Genomic DNA, 21,679 nt, shown 5'->3' on the forward strand with positions numbered 1-21,679 from the left:
TAGAATTTGTCACAAATTTTGATGCCAGATGCCAAGGACTCTGAGACCACGGAACACACTTTCCAACATACCGAATGTGGACAGAACGAATCCATAAGGGCGCTGTATAATGGGCCATGCACTAATTACGTAAGAGGATACGGGGAGAAGAGGGGTTTCAAAATGTCTTACAAATTCTTATCTGAGTGGGAGGGAGGGTTTATCTTTTCTTACGTAATATCATAAAACAAGTATGAAAAAAAATCGATAAGAAAAATACTATTTTTAATAATAAAAGGGAACTATTTCTTATTCTTGCCATGAACATTTTCTATATCAAACAAAATGAGCACATATGGTATGGCGCCTGTTATGGCAGTAGAGCCTATTGTGACCCTATTTCGCACCTCTTGGTTTCGAACCAAGCATATGGGATAATGACAATATCTAGTTGGCTGAGCCAGGTGTGCACACATTTATTTAGAACTGTCCTCTAAATCCTAGTTTTAATTGAAATAAAAAAAAATTGTGTTGTGTACAGGGCACGACCACGGTGACATTAAAAATGTAGCTTTTTTCAAGAGCGTGCAAATGAATTTTATCTATCACACATATCGACTCACGTTCTTGTTCACTCGCCTGTTTTCATATGTTACAATTTACTATATACCCTCCCCATTAAAACATAATTTATTGAAGGTCTTTTAACGGTAATCTATTAATTAATCAAGTATCTCACTAGGTGATTGGCATTATTTGGCTGATCCATCTAGTAAAAATAGGCTGGTCTGTCCAGAAAATATATTCAAAAGAAAAGTTCCATATTGAGAGCTGTGATGAGGAAGCCCACGCCCGCCAACGGAAATATACAGATTCTCCATGAAATATGAAATTTCATTTTCCATTTAAATTTTCAATAATGTACTAATGAACTTAAGTAAACAATATTAAGTTTAAGTATTTCTTGATCGATTAGTGGTGGAAAAAATGAAATTATTTGATAAATTACATTGTTATGCAACGTTCGCACTACCAGTTAAAACGGGTTTTTATGCTATCTTGGTGACATTTTTCTTGTTGCTAATTATTAAAACGTGTTATAACTCTGTAGTGTAAACATTGTATTATTAAACCAATTCTGCAGCGTTTTATGTTATATAGGTGTTTTATGCGGTAATAGGACTGACATAATTATGTCTTCAGTACAGCGGTTTGTTTCATAATTTAAAACAGATTTATTTTAAAATTTAAATTAGTATACCCAACCGTTCTATTTGTTGTATACTTTAAAACGCAATTTGAACTGTGTTTTAAATACATAGGGTAGGACAGATATTCTGAATGGATAAACTGGGAAAACAATTTTAAATCCAGTAACGCTTAAGACAAGGCTTGAATTTGAATCGAAAAAGAACACCCGCTTAAACTGCTGCTGGGACGGTAAGTTCTGTTTTAAAATTTTCCGTTGTGTGCAGTACGAAACAAAAGTGTTTGAAATTAGAAAACAAAAAGTTCTGCTGGGAATGTGATTGTTTCCGATGCAATTACACTCAGATTTTTCACGCAGGGGATACAGGCCGTGTAAATGAAAACCGCGTAAGTTAAAAAAAAACGCGATGATGAAAACCGCGTAAATTTCAAAATCCGCATAAAAAAACCTGAGTGTACTCTCCTATATAAAATACTACGCTGCTGAACAGTGCAATAACTACAGAAGCACGTTGTCAGATGCCTTACTGATAAAAAACATAACCGAAATATGAAACATGAAAACCAATAGGCTCTTTACCCTACGCAGCTACAAAGCGCCGTAAACATGGATTAACAAGTTACAACGCACACGCATGCATAAAAATAAATATATTTTTTTCAAACGCAACACTCTTAAGCAGCACACACCGTATAGAATTAAATCCAAACCACCCCGCCCACCCACTTTGTAAATCATTCTGTGACACCGTGCTGGTACCCGAAAAATCCGCACAGGGCCACCGCTGCCGAAAATGCATAGCGTCTACCGCTTATTGTAGTGCCCAGACGCTGCAACCATGATCTTACCCGTTCGATATAAGAACAAAAACTGATTCAAACGGGTACGCGTCACCTCTATTTATAAACTAACCGTATATGGTTTAGTCACTTAGGTGCGAGTGTGTGCAAATGCCAACGTTATCGAAAATCGATAGCGCTTATTGCATCGCCCGGAGACGATGTTGCTCGTATGGGATAAGAGCAACAACTGATTTAAACGGACATGCGTTGCTTCTATTTATGACTTTTCGTGTTTCATTGAGCAACTAAGCTGCCCTCTTTTGACGGCTGTGTCTGAGAAATCTGCCTCACGACTGGTAATTTTCCCGTTTTTCGTGAACTTTTTAATTTTACCAATTTCCAAAAGTCTACTTTTATTGGGGAGATATTAAATTATTACCAATATTTAAGTTGGGTGTTTCTGAATCGGTTGGTGTATGAATGATTAAAATTCATCTAGTAATATCGGAGTTATAAGCGTGCAAACCTTACATAGTTTCGTTACATGGGATAGTTTAGATTTTAGAATGACACCTAGCCCCAGATAGTGGAGTAAGACATGTTTAATGTCAAAACACCTTCTTGAAATGTCTGCTATTTCGCCTCATTCACATAGTGAAACGAAACAGCACGCAACGGCGCTCAACTAAACTATGTGCTGTGACCCGACAATTACCGCCTCCTATATCGTTTTTCTGGCAGAAATATGTTAAACATTGCATACATACCTTTATTTTAGCAGGAGTATCCTTTTCTTATTAATTCACTACAAAAGCACTCGTTGCACGCTAGGATAGGCCTAGTGCTAAAATACGTGATTCCGAAATACGGTGGCGCACATTCTCGCAATGTTTTTCCAGATACACTACCCAATAGAGGTGTGCGCCGCGCCGCCGATTTCAGGTAAAAATCAACGGCGCGCCTGCGTCACGCCGATGTGCTTACTATTTTTACATGCAATCGTCGGCGCGGCGGCGGCGTGACGCACACCTCTACTACTCAATCAAAATAAACTTTTTGCATGCAGTGCAGAGAACCAAATCACCAAACTAAAGCATAAACTTGAAAATATATTGTAATCCAATTTCAGGTACAAATAATCAATAAATAACAAATAAATAATAATTCAACTGATTGCTGACTGCAGAGATTTCATTTTCATCTAAACATAAAACTCGGCCCGGGTTCGTCGCGGTTGCGGTAAGTACCGGAACCGCGCGGTATTTACCGCACCCGCACCGCAAAAACTGCTGTGCGTGGAGCAGCCGTATTCTCATTCGGCCCTTCGTTATGCTATTTGCGATATTATGACAGATCGTCTAGGCGCGGTGTTTCATGAAGCGCAGCCATTTGCGGCGATGAAATTTCGGGTCAATACTAATTAGCACAGTATAAACTATACAAATAGATTAAACTTTTATTTCGTTCGGCGCAAAACGCGTGGGGGGTAAAGCCCCCCCCCCCCCTTGCCCCTTAGGTTGCTACGGCTCTGCTTCATATTGTGACAAGTGTCAAAGTTCAATCGCTCTTCTTCTCGTTGACTTCTCGTTGACTTCTCGAAATATCCGGTAAGACCATCGATTCGTGAAGTTGAGCAATTGTTGAAGGTGAACATGAAGCTCAACGTAGCAGAAGTTAATGCGGTGCAATTCCACCATTTACGTCATGTGGTACTGATAATGTTCAAAAACATTAGTCAAGCAGAATTCATTCGCTTCCCAGAACAACATGAAACACGTCGTTGAATGTAATGACATTTTATACAATATCCCAACGTATATAGATGTTGACAGTATTGAAATAAAGATACATGACCTGGTACCACGCACTATTTCCTCCGTTATCAAAAAATCATGTCAAAATACGGACAAGTGAGTAGTATTACGGAAGATACTTGGAGGAACTTCTTCCCAGGACTCCGCAACGGCATTCGTGTGGTGAGAATGCGTCCGAAAAAACCTATTCCTTCTTACTTGAGCTTCTCAGGCAAATGCCCTCAAGGTATTACACATTCTCAACGAACACTGGTCGCGTATCCAGTAGGGTGAGAAAAAAATTAGATTCCAGCTCCGAGCAATTTTTCAGGTCCCATTTTGATCCTAGAGCAACTGTGCAAATGCTTAGCTCGATCCCTGAAACTATATTTTTGCGCCCACTGTTTAAAGTTTACATGGGATTTTGTATGGGAAAATTAACTTTCACAAAATAATTCCTCCAGTAGTCGCCCATTACTTCCTAAAAATAAATCGTTATTTGTTTTTTATAGGAAATTTAACAAAGAAACAAAGTCTCGTAAACCACGAAACGATCTGACGTTTTAGACAAAAGTTATTAAGCAGAAACCGATTGATGCTCTGACGATTGATAAAATATTCATGTTTTCTAGCACCACTGCTATTGGTTGTTCAATTATACGCAATTTGGTTTTAATCTTCTCTTAATGTGTCCAAATCATTTATCTATGCTGTTTGGCCACTTTGCAAGAGTTTTGAGGGATAAATTGAGGCTTCTTTTATGCATAATAAGAGAAGTTAAAAAAAATTGTACATAATTCGACCGTCAGCAGCAGTGATGCTATGAAAAGTGATATTTTCATCATTCTTCTGGGCATCAATCAGTTTTTGCTAAATAACTTTTTCTATAACCATCAGATCGTTTCGCGGTCTTCTAGACTTTGTTTTCTTTGTAAATTTCCTATAAAAATCAGACTTCCGATTATTTTTAGGAGGTAACGGGTGACTCTTGGAAGAATTAATTTGCAAAAGACATTTTCCCCATGTAAACTTTAAACCGTGGGCGCCAAAACAATAGTTTCACCAATCGAGCCAAAAATTTGTAGAGTTGTTCCGGGAGGTAAATGGGACCCAAAAAGTTACTCGGAGCAAAATTTTACTTTTTTCATACAACCATATCCCACTCTAGTATCCATGGTAGATTCCTACGTGCCAATATTGCGATCAGCCGCTACACCACGAAAAACCTTGCGCATAGACTGTTAAGGAAATTCCACGTCATACGACCAAAGTCGGTACACAGTCTTCGTATGCTAAACCACAACCGGTTGGTAAACCAACGACTGCGGACCAGGCATGCACAAACACCAGCTCAACAACGATCGAGCCCACTACCACTTAACCAACTGCCACTACCAGCGTCGAAGTAACAACAATTACAGCAAATGTTTCCAAACCCACAACCAACACCACCAATAAGGAAACAAATACCGATGAAGAAGGATTTACACTAGCGACCCGTAAACACAAACAACAAATAAGAACATCTGACCGTGAGCAACATGAATACAGTACCGATGACGACATGGACATAAACGAAAACGCGAGAGAAGACGGACCAAATAAACCCCAAGGTGCGGAAAAAAACGCACCTAATATTTCACCACCTAGGAAGAGGATCTCAACACGCAGCAGTAAGATGCGCCAACAAGACCCGTCGAACAGAATGATAATTTCTTCCTATGTTTACAAATTGTAAAAACACAAAAGAATCACGGCTCAGTTGTGCTAACGCATTGAACCGTGTCAAATAAATTTAAATTATAAAAAAGTGTCAAAGTTAGCCTAGATGCCAAGTATTGCACAGTTTGAACAATTTTTGACCCCTAACAACTTCAATTGAAATTTTTGTAATTGGAATTATGGAAAAATATAAGAAAATAACAACTCATACAATTTTAAGGGAGCATTCTTAGTATTTGAATAAGAATACATCCATTTCTTGAAAAATACGAAGTAAGTGTTTTGATCTAGGTGAATGTTTAACGACTGTGGGTATATACTTATTATGCGAGTTTCGGCAAAGCAGTCAATAAAACAGCAAAAATGATTTGTTGTTTCAATGTCCGACAGTTTCGGTGAATACATTCACCGAAACTGTCGGACATTGAAACAACAAATCGTTTTTGCTGTTTTATTGACTGCTTTGCCGAAACTCGCATAATAAGTGTTTTGAGGTATTTTGTTCCTAAATTCCCCTATTTGTAATATCAGTTCTGCTGTATGCTGTAATTCATACATCTTTCACAGTTTTTCAAATGTCCTTCAACAACTCTGTACCGGTTGAGATGGGATGGATTCCTGTTATGTTATGTGTAGAACGATAATTAAATTAAAAGTTTTCCTATTAATTGCAGCGGAAGAACGTTTTTGTATGTATAATGATGAAATACAGCTACATTTCATAGGACTTCAGTGCTATGCTAATATTTACCTTGTTTCGAACGGATTTATCTCAAAATGTACGACATTTTATTAATAAAACTTGCAAAGTTGACATTTTTTAATAAATGTTACATTCTGAGGAATCCGTCAAAGTTAATGTTCGTGTAAATAAGAATAATATTTTATTATATATGGTTCTACAAAAAAATGTAGAAGTTTTCAACACACTTTTCAAAAATACAGAATTTTACCGCAATGCGCGGTATTGCGGTGCGGTAAGCGGTGCGGTTTTATTATTTATTATTAGAATCGACGCACAAATGAAATATAAGATCGTTTTTTGATGAGGTGAAAATTGAATCGTTGAGGTGAGAATAGGTGCACAGAATCGGATATTTATTTTTATTTATGCTAAAAATAGAGATATTACTGTTAAATAAGCATTATATAGATGTTTAAAAAACAGTACAATTATACTTTATTCTGAGGAAGGTTATAAAGAATATTGCTTTATTTTGAAGTTGTTCAAAAAATAGTGTGGGCCTCTCCCTAATAGTACCAAAATAGGATCCTTACCCTATTGTACATTATGGTCAAGGAAGGGCTGACATCGAATTGAAGTGTTTTGCAGCGGTTATGATTGTTAAATTAGTTATGGAATTTTGTTGATAGTTGTCAACATGAGGAGCGGCTTAATTGTCGATGGTGTTGGAGAAGTTACAGCATTTTCTTGGCTTTTGGTGGTACATTGTTCTGTTTGGGAACTGGAGCCATCCCAAGTAGCACACTTTGTTACTGTATAGTATTTGTAACTCTCTTGGTAACAACTATGTTATGGAAAAAGCACACTTGCTTGTATGTTGTGCAACATGTTCCTAATTGCAACAAAATACTGAAAACAATAGCTGTGCCATTTGTCGAGCACTGGGTAGTTGGACAGTTCTGTTTAGGGTGGAATGCCAACAAAGAGGCATTTATAACTTGTTAGACTGTTTGTGCAAGTTAGCAAAGTTTCTGATTAGTTTCACAACTGTTATTGATGTTTGCATACTTAACACTATTGGCCAGCTCTATAGCTACATAGTTGCACAATCAGTTTAAAAACCCGTGGAAATTCTTTTCAAATATATCCAACAATAAAAAATATTGTGTAGCAGTTGTGCAACATTTAAAACTTTCAACAAGTTGCAATTGCTACTTGGGATAATATATCTTACAAGTTAGGATATGTTGATACCCTTTCGCATTGTTAGGCCAACATCTTTCTTTACAAACGTTCACTTCAAACCCGCAGGGGATCCGGAAAATGTCACAGTTGGAACTCAGAATAAATTCACTCCAAAAGAGGCTATAAATTCTTTTGAGTTTCACATACAAGGAAATAGACTCAAAGGAAGTGTAATATGCGAAGCAGATCATGTGAACCAAACCGGAATTTCTGAAGATTATTCTGAAATTTTTACTGGGCAAGATTAAGACATAAACAAAATTACTGCAGATGATTATAGTCAAATTTTGTCATAAATTTTCGTGTATTATGTATTATGTTAAATTACGAAAATTCTGATAAGATCTTATGTAAGGGGCAGGGGGAGTTTACCAAAATCTTACGAAGTCTTATCTGGGGGCGGAGGGAGGTGCAAGTTGAAAAGTTCTAAAAAAGCATTATATAATTAGTGTACGGCCCCTAATGTTTTTAATAATGTTTATGATCTTTTCACTTCTCTGTATTCAGTGATGTTCTAACAGTAGGCTTAGAAGATTGTTCTAGTTTACAATAGGTGATTTTAATATGTTTAGTAATGCTGTAATATTGTTCAAGGTGTAATTAAAATTGGTATAATATTGTTTAATGTATAATTAAGAATATTGTAATGCGTAATTCTAACTCTGTAAAAGTTTGTTAAGCTAGTTTGAAAAGATGACGAGGTTTTATATGAAGATTACTTTAAAAGTACTCAAATTGTCTTTTCCCCACCCAATTACACTTCATGGAAACCAATGCAGGCTATATGAAAACAGATCAAAGAAATAAATTAATCAATTAATAAATAAATATTTTCATGAATTTTTTATTTGTCTAGTATCGCATGCTTTTAGAATCATGATTCCTTTTCATCAAAATATGTTTTTTAACCTCTGATATGGGTGTTTTAAGTCCCCTCTTCTCTAACCTAGGATGAAATTTTTGAAACTGTTTATTCATTGCGTAGATGAAGATTGCACTGCTTGTGGCAAGGCAAAATAGTACAGCAAAAGTGGCGGCTAGCGCAATCCAAATCCAGTCGGTTGATTTTTCTGCGACAACGGGTTCTTGGGTTATTTCATCGATTTCCGTTAATCCAGTGGTATGAGTAGCAGCAGGTGTCGTGCTTGTGGTTGTTGTTTCAATTAAAGTAGAGGTTGTTTCATCTCTGGGAGAATTGCTGGTCGTGGTATACTCAGTGCTGGAAGATGTTTTCACACTACTAGTAGACAAAGAAGACGTGGAAGTTGTGTCAGTAATAGTTGGAGTGACGATAGTAGTGACATCTGTTGTCGACATAGGATCTGTGGTTTGTGGAGCTATAGAAGAGGCAGTAGTTCGATGCGTTGAACTAGTGGTGGTACTTGACATAAAAGTAGTAGATTCTAACGCAATTGTTGTTGTAGGAGTACTAGTTGTGGTAGAAAATTCATCGATTTGTTGGCATTCATCCGTCTTAACTTCGTAATTGAAAATAGTGAAGTATTCTATTGCAACATCACTGCCGGCATTTATGTTTGCTTCAATTTGTACCTGTTTTAAACAAAAAAAGAAATAATTTAAGGACATAATTCGTACAGCAAAAACAAATCACTACAATGTGAACGGCGTTCAATCGTCTTAAATTGAAAGATATTCTGTATAGCAATGTAATACAAATATATTTTCTGAAAACATAAACCTTTCTGTTGTTATAGTTGTCAAGATATACGCGGCGAACTCTAAAATAATAATCAAATATCGGCAGGATTGTAACTTTTCCGAAGTAGGGACATCAGCTCTATAGTTACATAAATCGTGCTGACGTAACGTTGATATGTAAGGTAGATTAGCGATTTCAGCGATTGTAGACTTTGATTATGATCATGTTCCAGTAACTTTTTCACTTTCTCGAGAAGCTGTTCCCAATCCCATTAGCTCAGTGTTTAATTATCGCAAAAGAGGTTAAAAAATAAAGACATATTCCAAACTTTTCTGGAAACATTCTTAGAGTATTAAGAAACCTCAGAAACCAATTCCAGCTTTGAAGATAGGTGAAACCGTTCTTCTTATAAACGAGGAATAAGCTCGAAAACTTGCTCAGCAGTTTGCGAGCGTCCATAATTTTAGTTTCAACGTTGTGAGTCCTATTGACAACGAAGTCTTAAAAAATACAGAAATGTTTCAAATCAAGTATTGTCTCTAGACCAGATTGCTGAAACTAACAATGAGGAGATCAAATCCATCATGAAAAGTTAAAAAAATATGAAAGCTTAATGTTATGATGGAATTTTTCTCTTTCTGTTTAAAAACCATCCTGAAATCACCAAAAATTCAAAATATTCAACATATGTTTTGAAATAGCATACTTTCCTGAAAGCTGAGAAATGCCAAGTTTATTTTATTATCAAGTCAGATAAAAATACAGCCGAATCATCTAGTTATCATCCAGTTAGTTTACCCACTTCTATTGATAAATTTTTTGAAAAAAATCATCTTAACTAGAATGATGTGACATATCAATGAGATTTCTATTTTCCCCAAGCAGTTTGGATTTCGTATTGGACATTCAACTGCTCATCAACTTTTTAAAGTAACTAACATGATAATGACAAATATCTCAGAGGGCTATTCCACTGGAATTGCAAAAGCTTTCGACACTTTGGCTCAAAGGATTAATTGCCAAAATGTGGGACTCCAATTTTCCAATTTTCATAATAACGATAATTAAAAATTATCTTACTAACCGTACCCTACACGTATCTTATCAGAATTGTAAATGTCATAAGCTACCCGTTAAAACAAGTGTCCCTCAAGTGAACAATCCTATATGATATTTTTACCTCTGATCTTCCAAATCTACCCGCAGGCTGCAAAAAGTGACTTTTCTATGCTTGAAAAAAGTGACTGCAACGAAGCTTGAATATTTTCAATGATTCATTGAAAAAATGGAAAATTTCCATTAATGCGGCAAGCACACAATTGATTGTGTTTCCGCATACCAAGAGCTTATTTTTTTGACCAAATATTTAAAACAATTATACGCTTTTATGAACAGAAATTTTAAGTTCTATCTAAAGAACAAACTATTAATTTATAAACAAATATTTAGACAAGCAATGCTATATGCAGTGCCGATTTGGGAAAGTTCTTGTGCTACTAGGAAGAAAATGCTTCAAAGGGTTCAAAACAAAATTTTGAAACGTCCTCTCTGATTTAGCACAAACAATTTGCACAGACTCGCAAACATTGAAACAGTATTATAAGCAATTTCTGTCAAATATCGTTGCAATCACCAATTGCAACGATTAGCTCTCTGTGTATAGTGTGCAATATAATTCGCGGCTTCGGCGGTAAAACATAATGATGAGTTTCTATCAACGACCATGTGGAAAACTTGGGTGGAAAGCCCAACTCCTACCAGCAGAAGGCAACGAATTCTTCACATTTCCTTTCGATCGTGGCCATATGAGCCTGCCTAGTCCTAGTTTTCCATTCTAAGTTTATAACTAATTCGTTCTAGAATACCTATCCATCTTTCAATTTCATTGTTTTTTTCTCTTAGTCTTAAATTTGCCGATAATAATCGAAATCGATACAATAATCGAAATATCGCACGTTTACTCTCTTCACGGATATGGTCGGTCAATGTATTCATTTTGTCGAGTAATCGTTGACAACCGGGTTGTCAAACATTAATTGAGTTAATTGATGCCAACGAAACGCGTCCCTATATTATGTGTTTGGATATATACAATCATACGTGGATTAATCTATATGAAATGGAAAACAGCGTTATATTTAAAAAAAAATACTTCATATATTTTACATCGTTTGTCATGATATTGAAAGTATATATAGTTTTTCAGCCCATGTATGAATGCTAAAAAGAACTACTTAGACAGTCCGAAACCATGCATATGATAAGCATTCATTTAAAAATTTATTTATTGCGTATTTAAACAATTGTTTTGAAACCTACTTTACCGATAAAGTTCAACTTAAATTACAATATATTTCGTTCGTTTAGTTTAAATGACTTTAAATTCGCGAATATTTGAATCGCGCTTCGATCAATGCGTTGAACTTAATGCATAACGTTTTAAACAACAGCCAGTACGGTGCCATGGGGCCATGCATAAATGACGTAGTACTTTAGGGGGTAGAGGGATATAGCAAATTTGTGACGATGTGTGACGAAGGGGAATATTGTGACAAAATGCTGCGAGGGGGAGGGAGGGGTCGAAATTCGCCGAAAAAAAGTTACGTCATTTGTGTACGGTCCCAATGGGTAGGGTTACGATATGGGTCGAGCTAACTAGGGCTCAACATTTTCGATACACGCAAATCAAATAGCCTAGATTTTAATCTTTTATGCGGAACTAGTACCTAAATAAATCAAATCTTTCCGACACACACCGAAATGAGCAAGAGTGTGCCGGTGTAAATACACTGAGTTTCAAGGTGTTCCACGAAGCTCAAAACAATCGGCTTTCCAAATTTGAGAAACGTCGATTTGTTTTCTGTCGAAGTTTAAAAACTCTAGCAGCGCAGTACTAGATTCATCGCAACGGCATGCTCTCAACAAGCACTGACACTGAGTGCCGTAACTCTCCAGTTGTGCTGTGCAAAGCAGTACATAGCCCTAGTAACAATTGTAGTTTTATGACACTCTTGAAGTCTTTCATAAAACCTAGATTGGTCTTGTAGTGTGCTATAAAACTGTAATTATTACTTGGGAGCCCACTGTATAATTTAAATATAGGGTGATGACCCAATTTGCGCCATGTTTCTATTATCACCCTACCCATTTGAAGCCGTTGGTTAGAGCAGTGTCTGCCATCTTTGTTCAACGCATTGATTCAAATGGTAGTGCAACAATAGGGGCACTCGATTCGAGTTTTCTTTGTGCTCAAACTCGAGAATCTCACTGTTTTCAACACATTTGTGTTATTATATTGGTTCTTAAAAACGAAGCAAAGCGGTTGATGTCAATTTTTACGCATTCCATTGATTGTAAGGCAAGAAATTACCGAATTAGTGAGGCACCTTGCTTAGTATGGTGAAAATAGGCTCATCACCCTATATGTCAGCTACTTCTATCGTCTCCGCTCCGACGTTCGACCAGAGAGTGAGCTCGCCCGAGCAATGTTGAAAGTAATATATCCGACGATGACGTCATCGGCAAAATCAATAGAGCCAGAGCCATGGAAAGGAGACATCACGAGCAGGGTTACCATAATCACAGATTTTTCTGCAATGTCACAGATTTTCTTCACTCTTTTTTCATCACAGATTCTTTTTCACAGAAGACAGATTTTTGGTATTTTGATGAAAACATCACAGATTTCCACAATTTGGAAATTTTGTGATTTTTCGCAGATTTTTTTGGAAATTTATCACAGATTTTTAGTTTGTTTTAGTCATCACAGACTGTAAAAAGATTTTTCTCACAGATTGCAATGTGGCATCCCTAATTCACGAGCGCTTAGTCGCTGGATGCCTAGACCTGTCGTCGTTCCCACCCCCCAGCGGTAGCAGTGATCAAATGCAGCACTCATCACAGCGCATTGTCCTAACATGCCTGGCTGCTACTGCTGTTTTTTACGGGTGTACCTCATTAGGAATAAATACGTTAGGCATACGGACATTTGGCATACGTACGATAGGCATAAGGACGTTTGGCATAATGGACGTTAGGCATAATATAGGTTAGGCATAATGGACATTTGAACGTTAGGCATAAATTATCGTGTTGAAGTATCCTTTACGAAAATAACTTTTTGGTGGTGACAGCCTCGGGTAGTAAGAGCGCAAATGTTTGAAACTAATTGATGTTGTGGAATTACTCTGGATGCTGATAGTACTAGATCAACATTCTATTCTATTGTTAATACCTCAAAAAAGCTTAACTCAAATAAAAGATGCAGAACGAATGCACATCGAATGAACGAATAAACAAATAGCACATCTCCAAAATAGGCTTAAGACACTTGTTTAAGATCGTTTTTGTAATCAACAACGTTTTTAAACTGCTAAAACTTTTATTTTAGGCAGAATTCGCTTAAAAAAAACAAGTAAGTCCAGTAACTGGTACTATTATAACTTAGAACAGAAGTTATTGCTATTAACCTGGTATAACTCTGCTGGAACAGTACTACCAGAGATATTTACAGTTAGCGTTGATAAATGAAATTTTGATATATCTTCATTATTTTCCATTAGTATTGAAAACTGATTAAACGTGTCAATTTGGACTGTCTTCGACTATCTTGCCTAGCATATAGAATATTGAAAATTTTCTAGGAGAATTGTGTTGAGTAGCTTCCAACACTGCGAAATAAGCATGTTTCAAAGCGGATTTTTCGCTTTTCTTGAACTCTATAAACACTAGAAAAAAGTTGGGCATGTAAGGGTTAACTTAGATTAGTTTTTCATGCATGAAAGATGAAATTGTCCAAAAAGAAAATATATAACCTCGAAGAACAGCTCATGAAAGAAAGAATTATGCATTTCATTATTCATTCAACGAATATACGAATATTGCTGATTCTATATTGATTGTATCCCATATTCTTAAGCACAATGATTGTATTCTAGAGGCTATCACAAATAGAACTACGGAAAGTCGTTGATATGAGAAAGTTTACTTCTGTACTGTGACGAGTTACCGAAACGAAAAAGGTATCGTCACAAATGTAGAACCCGTAGCCTAATGTTGATCCTGTACATGACACTGCCAGTTTCCATAGTATCAAAAACTTTTGTCTGTTAATTATTTTGTTTTTTTTTTTAAATATTTGGATGCAACTGTATTAGTAATAAATATAAGAGGCTTGAAATGTGCTTGTACCAAAACTGTTCACTTAAATGAAGGGATATTTTCTTCATCTAATCTACAGAAAAAGAAAAAAAACTACACTTACAATGGTTAAATATCTCGCTAAAGTTATGGTATAGCAAAGCGTCCTTTTTCTAATCTGACAAAAACAAGCGAAATCTCTATAATAACGAAAGCCTTGCGATTATTTTTATATTTTTGTGAATTATGCCTATCGTCCATTATGCCTAAGGTACATTATGCCAGTCGTCCATTATGCCTAACGTATATTATGCCAATCGTACATTATGCCTAACGTCCATTATGCCTAACGTACTTATGCCTAACGTATGTATACCTAACGTACTTATGCCTAAGGTATTAATGCAGAGATATTACATTATTACCAATATTTAAGTTGGGCGTTTCTGAATCGGTTGGTTATAAATGATTAAAATCCATCTAGTAATAGCGGAGTTATAAGCGTGAAACCTTACATAGTTATATCCTACATATTTTAGATTTTAGAATAACACCTAGTCCCAGATAGTGGAGTAAGACATTTTCAATGTCAAAAGGCGATAAGCAAAATGTAGCAAATTATCGTAGCATAACCTCGCTGTGCGCTGGATCAAAGTTGTTTGAGATCCTAGTAGGAAATATGCCCTTTCGTGAGACCGTAGCATACATATCGAAGAATCAACCTGGCTTTTTTCAAGCAGATCAACAACCACCAATCTAGACCAATCTACTTCGTATGGTATCAAAAACATTGAAAATGGATCACAGGTAGACACTGTATACATTGATCTCAAAGCTGCATTCGATCGTGTAGATCACTTTCTTCTTCTGGTAAAGATCGAGCGGCTGGCCGCCCCATCAAATTGCACAAGGTGGCTTGAATCATATCTCGTAAGTCGTTCTTTGTATGTGAAATTAGGAAGTAACGAATCATATAGCTTCATCAACTTGTCGGGTGTACCTCAAGGGAGCAATTTCGGATCGTTGCTTTTTTCATTACTCTTTAATGACGTATGCTATGTTATATCCCGAGGGTGCAAGCTTATATACGCTGATGATCTCAAACTATTCCTCATTGTGCGGTCGATAGAGGAATATATCGAGTTTCAATGACATGAAGATGCTTTCTTTAATTGTTTTAATCGCAACTTGTTGGCTCTTAGCGTGTCCAAATGCTCTATATTATCTTTCTCATGTAGAAACCTTGTAGAAACCATCCCACGTTATAGCACAGGCAAACAGAAATCTTGGCTTCGTAATAAGAATCGCCAACGAGTTTACTGATCTATATTGTTTACGGGCACTGTACTTTTCACTTGTTCGGCCTGTCCTAGAAGCTTCAGCAGCTTTTTGAAGTCCTTATACGAGCATTTGGTCTAACAGAATTGAAACAGTGCAAGCAAGATTCCTCCGCATTGCTCTTAGAATTTTACCGTGGCATAACCCAGCAGAACTACAACCTTACATCGATCCCTGTCATCAGCTTGATATGGAAACCAGGCCAAAAGGCGAAATTCATTCAAAGCGGTGTTTGTTGGGAAAATATTGACTGGCTAAGTTGATGCCCCATATATTCTCTCACAAATCAATACCAATGTACCTTCCAGAAACCTTAGATCGCATAACTTTTTAAGACTCGACTTTGTGCACACCGAGTACGGTCAGAACGAACCCGTGTGTAATATTTTCAATAGTGTGTATGATCATTTTGATTTTTCTGTATAGGGCGTATACAAATGACGTAGTTTTTTCGGCGATTTTCGCCCCTCCCTCCCGCCTCGTAGCATTTTGTCACAAAATTGTATATTACGCAGCATTTACCAAAACACGCTCCTACCACCACGCGGCCGGTGATGAAAAAAATTAAATATGTTTTACAATTTTTTAAGCTACATTTCTCTACAAAATAACAAACATTTTCATTATAACAGTAAATTGCGTACAAAATAGGCCCATTTAATAGGAAATATAGTGTTGATAGCTTTGTTTAAAATTTTATATATCATAGAGCATAAAGAGCAGTTCTCTCAGTTCACAATCCTACAGCTGCCAATGATTCTAAGAAGAATGCGTTCAACTAAATTACTAATTATTTTTTGGTTGGATCCGAAGAGAAAATTTAATTCAGCTACCAATTTTGCTAGTTTACTAATTAGCAAGATTAGGTAACTAATGTAGCAAATTAAATCCGTATACACAATCTTTTCGTTTTTTTTGCTAGCGTGCAATTCTGCGAATCGTAAAACTTACCACATGAAAAGCAGCTTGAGTGAATTTAAATATACAGTGAAGACCCGTTTTTATCAGCCCCTTGGTGATTTTTAGGCTGATAAAACGGGGACATTGATAAAATCGGGATATGTATTTTTGGTTCTTTTTAAGAAACCGAAGCTCTTAAAATATTCTTTCTTTAGTTCCGAGATATGGCTTAAAAATCTTTCCTGATTATTTAGCTTAAATTTTCCTTAAGGGACCATCCATAAATGACGTAGCTTTATATGGGGGAGGGGGGAGTTTTGTATTTTGTGATGATGTGTGACGACAGGGGGGTAGGGGGTCATGCCATGCTACGAAGCCTTTTTTAAAGGGGAATAACAAACATTTTTTATTTTTTTTTAAATTTCCTGGGACATAGGGGGGGGGGGGAGTTACCGTCAAGCTACGTAATTACCAGGGGGTATTTAGATATTTGTGACGAAATGCTACGATGGGGGAGGGGGGCATTCAAAATCACTCAAAAAATTCTACGTCCCTACCCTATGTGGTGATGTTTAATTCCATATCAACATTTGAATAGGGCTAATAAGATTTGTAAACAAACTTTTGTTTTGCTGATTTCTCCTAATTTGTTATCATTTCAACACAGAAAACATTTGAAATTGATTCTACCAAGGATAAAGATGTTGATTCATGTGTATTTTTCAAGAAATTCAACTCGATAGCGGAATAATGAGCGAAATAAGTTTGCTTACAAAAGTCTCATTAGCCCTTTAGAAGAATTACTATTGAATTATAGTGTGAACCCATTGTAATCAAGTGTGAATAATACTAAAATATGATGAGTTTTTACGACCGTTTGAGGATTGCTTCTTAAGCATATCCTGAAATGGACTTTTCCCGTTCAAGAAACATTCAATGTAGACTAACATAGGTCAGATGGAAAATTAAAAGACTAAATAAATAAATAAATAAATAAATAAATAAATAAATAAATAAATAAATAAATAAATAAATAAATAAATAAATAAATAAATAAATGGTGAGTTCTATCCTTTAAAATGAAGCTCATAAACACTCCCATGGACGTATGTACATATGAGAAAAGTGATTACTCCCGAGTAAAAGAACTGCTATGCGTGCACTTCACTCCTTACAGCATTACTTCGTGAAAAGTTGAAGAGAAATCGAGGTTTGAACATATTTGTAAGAATGTTAATTTAGAATAAATCAAACGCAACCCCTGATGCGAAGAAGTTCGTGCCAATTATTTCTTTTACTACACTACGCAATACTTGTTGAATCTTCACATTATCTTTGCAAACTGGGAAATTTGGACAAATTCTCTCAGTGTCAGTCTGATTTAGCTATTCGTACGGTGAACGAGGACGTAGATTACTTTTTTGGTATGCTTCCGATTTATAACACGGCCGGGGAATCGCATTTCCGTTTGAACACACAACACATGGCTGAAGTGACTTTACCTTCGCGCGCTTGACTATTTTATCCATCCTCTCTCTAAACAGCCCCCATCCTCTGGTTGCTTGCTCTGTTTTCCAACGAATTACAACAGTTGGCTTGTTGTCGCTATCAATTCTGTCCAAGTCCACAATTCGCACCTCAAGTGATGCTTCTGTATCGAATACTAAATTGTACACCATTCTTAACTCCGTTTGATCATTCATACTAAAACTCTGTACTGTTTCACCGCACGTGAGCCCCTGCCACAAATTTGTAAGGTAGTGCTGGGCGTTATCCCGAAATGGAACAAATATATGCGAATTACTGTATGGTTTCACAATAAATTCCTGAAGATAGGAACATCTAGATAAATATGTCAATGTTGCTTGGTCGAAATCGATTCGCGAACACGAGACATCCTCCGCGGTATACCCACGAATACTGATCATGAATCCGGCCAACAGAAACCACCTTAACTGGCTGAACATTTTGTAATACCCTTGAGTTATGCGTTTAGGACAGATAAAACGTGACTGATTCCGAAACAGTCCGTACGGAAACGTATGACCGCTGACTGGCCTGCTGTCAATCAATTGTCATTCGCTCTGTTAATTTTATCAGTTGTTACAAGATATTTGCCGGTTTATTACCTTTTGGCAAGTTTTAATTGCAGAATTGTAGGAGAACCCTGGGAACAAAACAACAACATATATATCGATGGCGCTAGCTGTTTGATGGATTGCATCCGACAGGAGCTTTTTTCATTGAATAGACTATGTAGAAAACAATGCAAGGAGTAAGGGTTGTATTGGTCCACAGATTAAATATACTTAAAACGTATATTTTTCAATAACTTTTTTATTGTACGTTAGTTACTAAATTTTTATTTTTGAGTTATTTTGTTCGAAAAAAATACTTTAGATGGAAGTTCCATTCTGCTTAAACAGTTTAACTTGTTCTTGGAAGCATGTAAATTACTGACATTGAAAAGGAAATTTTATTGGCTTCTTTTGTATCTGGAAATTGAAGTGGAATAATAATAAAATTTAGCACCAGAAGGAAAAGAATGTGCTAAATGATAAATAGTGAATTTTAGGCTATTTTGTACTAACTATCATTGGACAAGTCATCATTAATGTTTCCATCCGGCGTAAGGAAGTTCCATCGTCTCAAATCCACTTTGTGTATTCCAAAAGGATTGTTCTATTCTACATGTACTACAGGTGGTTCATAGTAAACTTATCAAGGGAATTAGATGTGGCCTATACTGCAGGACGACTTCAACCAAATCACTCTCTTGCAGAAGTTTGCGACATTCCTCAGGTTCCCGAGGTTTCGTAGCCCATACTTCGGCAAAATCGTTAGCGGTCTGTAACGCAGAACGTTAAAGAAATGCCTACAAGCCCTCCCGGTCAAGGTCGTAAGGTGCCATGCATGACGTACAATTTTGGGTGTTATGGGGGTATACCAAGATTGTGGCGAAGTGTCACGAGGGGTAGGTAAGTAGGGTCAATAGTTGTGCGACGTAGCATTAAATTTAATTTTTCTAATGGGCTTCAAAACCTATAGAAAAACCTATTTAATCCACCTAGCAGTGAGATGAGGCATTTCTTACACATATAACTGTTGGATCATGAATTAGTTTGCAGAACTCATGCGAAGAAAGGCACCCAACTGTAGGTGGGACAAATAAACTGAGGAAATTGTAGAAAATCAATAAAACAAATTAATAAAAAAGTAAAGCAAAAATGAAATAAATGGTTTTCAAATTCATAAAGCGAGTGGAACGATTTAATAATTCAAAATCATAAAATACATAAATCATAGCTCATTAAATGAAAAATATTTAATAATAGTTATAAGATTAATAAAATTAAATAAATTGACACAAAATAATAAATCTAATGAAATAAATAAAAGGAATAGCTGAAGCATAAATGAATAAAATTAAAAAAAATGAACAAAATAAATTAAATGAATGATATGAATAAAATTCACGAAAAAATAAACTGATCAGAGTGAATTCAAAGAATGAAACGAATAAAATCGATAAAATGATCCCAAGTGAACAAAATGAACAAAAAGAATTCTGAATTAAATAAATAATTAGAATGCAATAATCATGTACTTAAATTTAGTCAAATATTCAAAAATTAATAAAATAAACAAGACGAATGAAATCCATGAAATGAATAATCTGAAAAAGTTGACTATGCAGAATCAATTTAAAAACCACTTTTGAATCAAGTAAATTAAAGAACCGTATTGCACGAATATGAGAACAATTGTATCAGAAAGTTATGAATTGTTTTTTGAAAATCCCATTATCCGAAAAATGGGGAATATATACAATAAACTTTCTAGGGCTTCCATTCTTTTTCGTTTTCAGCTTTTGTTCTTTTTGCCTTTCTCATATAGAAAGGTTATGCAATCACTCTGAAAAACGTCAACCTAATCCCGGCCCGGAGGGCCGAGTGTCATATCCCATTCGACTCAGTTCGTCGAGATCGGAAAAAGTCTGTATGTGTGTGTATGTGTGTGTATGTGTGTGTGTGTATGTGTGTGTGTGTATGTGTGTATGTATGTGCGTATGTGTCAAATAATGTCACTCATTTTTCTCAGAGATGGCTGAACCGATTTGCCCAAACTTAGTCTCAAATGAAAGGTGCAACCTTCCCATCGGCTGCTATTGAATTTTGGATCGATCGGAATACTGGTTCCGGAATTACGGGTTTCAGAGTGCGGCCACACAGAAATTTCTCATATAAACTATAGGAAAAATTAAAAATAGAATTTTTATTTTTGATGTTAAATGTGTTCAAGGTGCATGAAACGTCGAGATTTGATGCAAACTCGAAAAAAAATTTGACGACGATTCACTTTTTTGGATTTTGGCACATTTTTGCCTTTCTCATATAGAAAGGTTATGCAATCACTCTGAAAAACGTCAACCTAATCCCGGCCATAAATTTTTTTCGACTCTCATAAGGTTTCTGGATTTTAACAGGGGCGTAGTTGATTGTTTACGGAGAGGGGTTACACCCCCCCCCCTCTACTGTTCACTTCTCTCCTTTAAAAATCTCCTTAAATCACCCCTCAGACCACCACCCCATCCAGCCCTCATACCCCTCCCTTTCAACCCCATCATCTTTAAACCACCACTATATCACAAAGCATACCAATTTAAGCTCGGGAGTCGTTCGTTCATGGGACTTACGCCCTCCTCACATACCCACCCCCGCATGACAAAATGAGTTAGCAAGCAGATAACATTGATCTAATGCTGATTAGGCTAATGGAGTATTATATTTTTTATTTCAAGTGTTTCACCGTCAACACGTAGCTCATCAAGTTCGTGGCTGGCATGCCATTGTGTATAAGTGCAAAGTGTACTAAGAATGTAATGGACATTTCCACAATTATGTTGAACATAAAAAGCCTCCGTGCCATAGTTTAGAGAAATGAGAAAGGCACAATTGCACCGCTAGGTGGATTAAAACAGGTTTTTTCTTGTTGGCGTCGTTTAAGATTATCTGGCATTTCTACTTTATTGATGAACCTTAATTAGTTATCAGGAACCTAGAACTTTCAATTTATTTTGGAATTCAAAGTCGCCTTTTTGGTCTCATATTCCCGAAAACGAGATTTTTAAACAGAATGCGTGAATACGCGCAATTCGAAATAGTAAAGTGAGACAAGGTCACATGTGCTTTCAAGTCCCTTAAACAGAGAACTATTGGGGAGACT

The 21,679-nt window shown here is 36.3% G+C and overlaps 1 protein-coding gene across 1 annotated transcript; it reads right to left on the reverse strand.

Annotated features, from left to right (window-relative positions):
- Window positions 1-8,268: 8,268 nt before the first annotated feature.
- On the reverse strand, window positions 8,269-18,437 carry LOC131680505 (uncharacterized). Its single transcript, XM_058961214.1, has 2 exons — window positions 17,956-18,437; window positions 8,269-8,967 (listed from the first exon to the last, which is right to left on the reverse strand). Exons 1-2 carry the CDS (start codon window positions 18,418-18,420, stop codon window positions 8,269-8,271), a joined length of 1,164 nt encoding a protein of 387 aa, XP_058817197.1. The 5' UTR covers window positions 18,421-18,437.
- Window positions 18,438-21,679: the final 3,242 nt, after the last annotated feature.

This window comes from Topomyia yanbarensis, chromosome 2 (genome assembly GCF_030247195.1).
Source record: "Topomyia yanbarensis strain Yona2022 chromosome 2, ASM3024719v1, whole genome shotgun sequence".
Taxonomy (NCBI): Eukaryota; Metazoa; Arthropoda; class Insecta; order Diptera; family Culicidae; genus Topomyia; species Topomyia yanbarensis.